Below are 6,000 nucleotides of genomic sequence, written 5' to 3'. Positions count from 1 at the left end.
TGAGGATGGGGGAGGGAGGAGGATTATGAGTTAGAAATAAGTTCACTTTCCACTGAAGTTTCTTTAAAGAAGTAAGGTCCCAATTTCTCGAGTACTCCAAGCAAGGTATCACAGGCTTCTGTAACTGTTCCTGGAAGAGAAACAAAATCAAAATAAAACACTTCTGAGGATGAGCAAAAGCTACTGGAAACACTTCTTTCACTCCCTAAACTGAGGGCACGTTTTAATTTCAGCCCGGATTACAGATCTTCCTATAAAATAAAGCCAAGACATAAATTAAAAAGTGGGAGAGGTACGGCATCTTTCCGGATGCAGCTCAAGTTTAAACTCTGCTTGTCAGAAACAACAGTCCGGCCAGGAGCAGGAGAAGGAAGGTCTGGAAGAAGCTGTCAGTCAGTCAGATCCTCTTGAAGGAAGGTCGGCGCGGTGCTGAGGTTGGAACCGACCCAGGAGGCCCCGAGAGGACGCCTTGAAGGCGAAGACAGCACGGCCCCCTAGACCAGCGCGGGAAGGGAGAGCCCCCATCCCAGTTATTCTTTAGTTTAGCCACCCACTCCTGCAAAGGCCAGAGGGGATTCGCCTGGGGTTAGGCTAGCTGGAGGCTTCAGCGCTCTTTAGGACCTTAGGGAAACCTAGGAGTTTCTGGCTTTAGGACCCAGGAACTCCGAGGCAGACTTGACTTAGATGCCTTGGACCACAGCACCACCTACTTATAGAAGCATCCCGAGCCTCAGCCCGGCTGCATCTCCATCGGAAAGTGTGCTCGCCACATCCCTTCGGCCTGCCGGGAGCGTTCTGTCTCCCACCGCTTGGAAAGGGAGTAACCTTAGCTTTGAAGTGGCTGTGGAGAGCTCGGGACTGCGCACAATTGGATAGGGACTCAGAGAGCGAGAGCGGGCGTGCCCCTCGCACGAGGATCACACTCACCGGCGGGGACGCAGCATGCTAGAGGCTGCGGACGCGTCCGCTCCGCTCCGCTCCTGCTAGGAGCAGCCAGTCCACAGGACCTTCCGCGCGCTGCAACCCCGAGGCGGCTGCCGGAATTCCGGAGGTGCCAGGCGCTCCGGCGGTTCTCGGCAAACTTTTCCCCAGCCCACGTGTCAGCGAGGCGGCTCGCTTCCCGAGCCCGGGATGGAGCGCCGCGCCTAGGCACGCGGCACCGCCGGAGACGTAAGTGCTCACGGTAGGGGACCCGCGCCCGGCCACCGCGGCCACGGTGCTTGGGTACACCGCCGTGGGACCAAAGGGCCGAAGAGCGCTCCTTTAACCCTGCGCCTTTGGTGCCTTTGGAACTCTTTCCTTTCCCCGGAGCGCCCGCACTGACGCCGTTTTCCCGGGGTAGGAGCCTATAGCTCGGCAGAGGTTGCTAATTCACTGATTGTAATCACCTTGCTCTCCAAATAGCCGGCAGCTGCGCGCTCTGGGTTAAGCTGCTCCGCGGCTCGTGCCAGGCAGTGGGTTCGCTTCCCCGCCTCCCTCCCCTTCTTAAGTTGGGACGCGTGAAGAAGCAGCTGCCTCCCCGGGACTCTCTCTGTCCCTCCACTCACCCTGTCTTTCTTTCTTGTTTGTCTCTCAGGTTCAAGGCGGAGAGATGCTGATAGGGTCAAACTGACCAGTGCAGCCCCTGAACTAGTGGCGTCTCTCCGTCTGCATTTTCCGCAGCACCGCTGTTGGCGCCGGATCCTCGCATGAGCCCTCCAGTTCCCCAACTTTGAGAGGCGTCTCTCCCCTGCCCGACCGCCCAGATGCAGTTTCGCCTCTTCTCTTTTGCCCTCATTATTCTGAACTGTATGGATTACAGCCACTGCCAAGGCAACCGATGGAGACGCAACAAGCGAGGTGGGTCCTACTCTGCCGGAGGTGCGTGGGGTCAGAGGGGCGGGTCGCGGCTCTCACTCACGCCCGGGCTCGCGGGGCTCAGATGGGCAGGACCTTGCCCTCCACCCTCGCTTTTGCGCGCCACCGCTTCCCACTTTCTGGGCCCAGGAGCACTGCAGAACGCTCTGTCTTTTCTGTCCTCAGAAGGCGCGGCAAGTCGGAGCTAGACGCACGGAGAGCCGAGTGAGCCGGGCGTCTGGCGGGCGCTCTGAGCTAAGTGGTAGAGTCGGTACCCACGTTTGTTGCCGCGCTTCTACTCCTGAACTCGTCTCTCTTTCGGTCTCATTTCTTATCTGGCATCCATTTTTCTTGTTCTCCGTCTTTCTATCTTTTTTGTTCTCTTAATCGCTTCGCCTGAAGCTCATCTGGCTGTATCTTCCCCACCCACGTGCTCCCCAAATCCTGACCTCAGATCGCTTTGGACGCAACCTAGCAGCGCGCGCGCGCACTGTGTGAGTGTGCGCGCGCGCGAGAGGGAACGAGCTAGCTGGGAAAGGGTATCAAGTCGAGGTGGAGGACTTGCATTTCTAGGAAAGGGCAACACTGATCCATTTTTCTGGAACTTAAGACTAAATGGGATGACTTGCTGAACTTTCTACATTGAGCAGTAACTCGTGTGCAGCGTTTCTGGGGAGCGCTCGCCTGCAGAGTGATGTTTTGGGGACAGGCCAGAGTTTGCCTTCTCCATTTACTTCCCTCAAAAGCAGCTGTTTCTGAGAGAGGTTTGTGTTCTTAATGAAATTCACTTGCGGCTTCTTAACCGCTCCCGCCCTCTCCATCGCTTGCGCACTGCGGGAAAGGCGAGGGGAAGCCTCCAGAAAGGTTTCAGAGAGCTGGCTTTCCTGCAGATTTAGTGTGCGCCTGTGCGTATTTCTGTCTGAGTCCTGCTGTGGCAGCTAATCCAACTGCATTTTAGGGGAAAAGCTGTTAAACACAATTAAGTCTTCTGGGGGATAAACACAACCTCCAACACACACGTACCCACCCCTGCTTTACTGCGCCGGGAAAGTGCACAGCAGTCCCCGAGAGCTATGTCGTCTTCTAGAAATCTGGAGTTTCGCGCAGTTAAGCGTTCATCTTGAGGTTAACACATCTTGATTTTTCTGGGATATAAATGCCTCACACCACCTGTGATGTGACTTGTTTATAATTCATTTTGTGGAATCTCCAGGTCCTGCGCCCAGATTTTGGAGAGAGCCTTTCGAGCCCTAATTTTTCATAGGTTTTTAGGACATCGTTAAACTGTTTTCACCTATGGGCAGGGCTGGGGGTTGGCGGGCCCACGGGCTGCACTAGAGATAACTGGTCGTGTGCGACTTCAGGAGCCCTGCTAGGCACCTGTGGCTTATAAGTAGGATACCCCTTTCTCTCACTCTTTCATTTCTGACATTTGGAAAATGCTTACTTTCAGAGGTTATTCCGCATAAAAATACTAGGGAGAAATTTCTTCACAGAGGCCATGAAAGATCGATATTGGTATTAGTCTTGGAAAAGTCTCCTTCCGTCTCCTCCTTCACCTCCCATCCCCACTGGCTCCTTTCTCCACCCCAGTATTTTCTTTCCAGGTATTCTGTAGGACTGGCAACTTTTGATTACACTGTGGTCAAAAGTGTTTGGAGAGGCTTTCCTCCCCCTTATAAGCAGAAGTTGCAATTTATTTAGTTGAAAAAACTAAAGTGCTTCAGGTTTTGCATAATATAGAAATATCCAAAACCCTTTGCCGAGTTCTTGTTTATTAGATGACTTACTAATTCAGTGATGTCTTTCTGATCAACACTGCCTGTCCCATTGTGGTTGGGGAAGAATCAAGCATATTGTTTTAGTAGAACTTAACGCGGAGATGCTATTTGGTCGAGAATGACGTTACAGCACTCCTGCGGCCAGAAGCGATACTGCATGCTTTCTCCGCAATGCCAACTCTCAATGCCATCTCTGCCTGTGCTTTCTTAGGTATCTATTTATTTTCAAAGCTGCTTTAGCAAAATCTCATACCAATTACCCTCCACATCCCCAAGTGCTGACATTTAGAAACCCAGTTCCAAAGTGCGCAATTTTTTCCAAACCAACCTTTGAATTTAATAAAATTCAAATGCTTTCAAGTACTTGTAAATTGGTAAGGTTGTAAAGAAAAAGATAATTCTATCAAAGTGAGGGTATTTCCCCCCTTTCTTAACAGATGTCCCTTCCAAAATCCCAGGTTTCTGGCTAAAATAACCGCGGTCCTTAAAAGTGACCACACTATCTGTGCCAACAAAGGGTGTACTGTGTTTTTAATTAAAAGTGGAACTACTTAAAGGGCTGGCTAGACAGTGTAGGGTGATAGTAGCTTTTCTGCTTTGCAAGGAAGCTTAAGGATTGCATTGTGAGTATTGAAATGAATAGAGATCTAACTCAGGTTGTGTGAATTGTCCCTCTTCACAAACTTAAGCTGGTTTTAATTGATCTCATGTCCACTGATTGATCCTACACCAATTGTTGCGCATACCAAACAATTGGCTTTCCCAAAGGAGATTGATTTAAATTAGTTCCTTGGTGAATGCTTGACTACTAGCCAAATCATGTCAGCAGTGACAGTTGACAGGCTTAGAGCCTATTGTGGTACCAACATTTCCCCTTTCCCCTTTGTTTTGGGTAGTGGCAGTTAAATATTACTTTCTAGGAAGAAAAGTGATTAGTGCCTTAAAAAAAGGTGTTGTGGCTTAGAAGCGCAGTTATTTTTTTGGCTTTGTGTTACCATGTAGGCAGCAGTGATACCAGGATTGGTTAGGCTAATGCCTGGGATCTGATTCTTTTTCTTTTTTTCATATTCCATCTGCAAATAATCAAACCTTCACTGTGGCGCATTCTCAGAACTCCTTTGGCATTATGTTTAGTCTGCTCTATGATCTCAGATGCTCTATAATATCATTTTCTTAATGAAATAAAATTCTTGGCAGAAATCAGATAATTTAGTCTGTTAAAATCAATTGCATCCAGTCTGAAATAAAGACCAAATATATCATTTAACTCTATGTTTTATTTCAAAATATAGCCAGAGGATTGAGAGAATAGAATGTCGACCTTGCCTACTTTTGGACAAAACTTTGTATGGGGGGACCATCGTAAACAACACCTACTGCCGTTTCTTCCCATTATTTAGAAAACAAAATCATAGGACAAAAATGTATTTCATAATGACTAATAGAGCCTGGCAGCAATAATTTTTAATTAGTTAGGCACACACACAACACTGAGAATGAATGTCTTGTAGAGGAGAGACATGCCGAGGTTTTGAAAGGCTAATTGACAGCTCACATTTTGTCTGCTTGCTAACAGTCCCAGCTCATTTGGCCCCTTCACCTGCTCTTCTCCTTCAAAAGCATAGTCATTGTTAGCTACTTTTAACCCTACTGCCTGTATCTGTCTCGGGACCTCTTGTGATTTATTGTATGGTAAACTGGGTTATGTGGTTCATTTTAGTTTTTGGAATGGTTGTAAGCCACATTTCAGGCTGAATAACTGAAAGGTGGATAGACAAATCATAACTTTATTATGGTCTTCTGGGATTTCTTGAGCTTGGTATGTAGTGACTTAGTTTTATGTCTCGTTCTTTCTGTTTATATGCCCAGTCACATTTTAACCAGGCATTTATGAAACTTTCTTGATAAAACTCTTTAGAAGCAGCAAGGCTCCCAGACGTGTAATTGGTGTTTCTGGTGGTCTGATGGCAGGGGCATAGTATGACAAGTGTTTCCTGCTGCAGCCTTTTCCATACTGTAGTCTCAGCTTCTCCTTCCTCCATAACGTCTCATTTTCTTAAGATTAGATTTGGCTTCTTCCAAGAAACTGAAGTGTGTATCGTAAATGGTGTGGTGTATTTCTGGCAACTGAGGTTGGTAAAAAATATTTTCTCTTAAACCTTATAGGGCTAAATTAATTTGTATTTCTAAAGATTTAATGAAGAAATTTAGAGATATTTGGTGTCACAAGTACTTATTTCTCACAGTATTCATCCGAAATACAAAATGGCACTTGGAATGTATTAACCTGTGCTTAAATGAAAAAGCTTCAAAATACATTTTGTTTACTTGCTTTTTTAAGTTCCAGAGTATTTCAGAAAAGCTCACATGATGGTTAACTTTA

General features: G+C 47.6%; 1 protein-coding gene across 2 annotated transcripts in view; it reads left to right on the top strand.

The window, feature by feature from the left end:
* Positions 1-1,699: 1,699 nt before the first annotated feature.
* The window catches only part of RSPO2 (R-spondin 2), a 147,348-nt gene continuing 143,047 nt past the window's right edge, over positions 1,700-6,000 (top strand). For both annotated transcript variants that reach the window (XM_044781135.2, XM_044781136.2), the window contains exon 1: positions 1,700-1,839. In XM_044781135.2, the coding sequence (XP_044637070.1) occupies positions 1,746-1,839 (94 nt within the window). In that variant the 5' untranslated portion in view covers positions 1,700-1,745. The remainder of the gene's footprint in view (positions 1,840-6,000) is intronic.

This window comes from Equus asinus, chromosome 12 (assembly GCF_041296235.1).
Source record: "Equus asinus isolate D_3611 breed Donkey chromosome 12, EquAss-T2T_v2, whole genome shotgun sequence".
Classification (NCBI taxonomy): Eukaryota; Metazoa; Chordata; class Mammalia; order Perissodactyla; family Equidae; genus Equus; species Equus asinus.
This window is presented reverse-complemented; position numbering and strand designations above follow the sequence as displayed.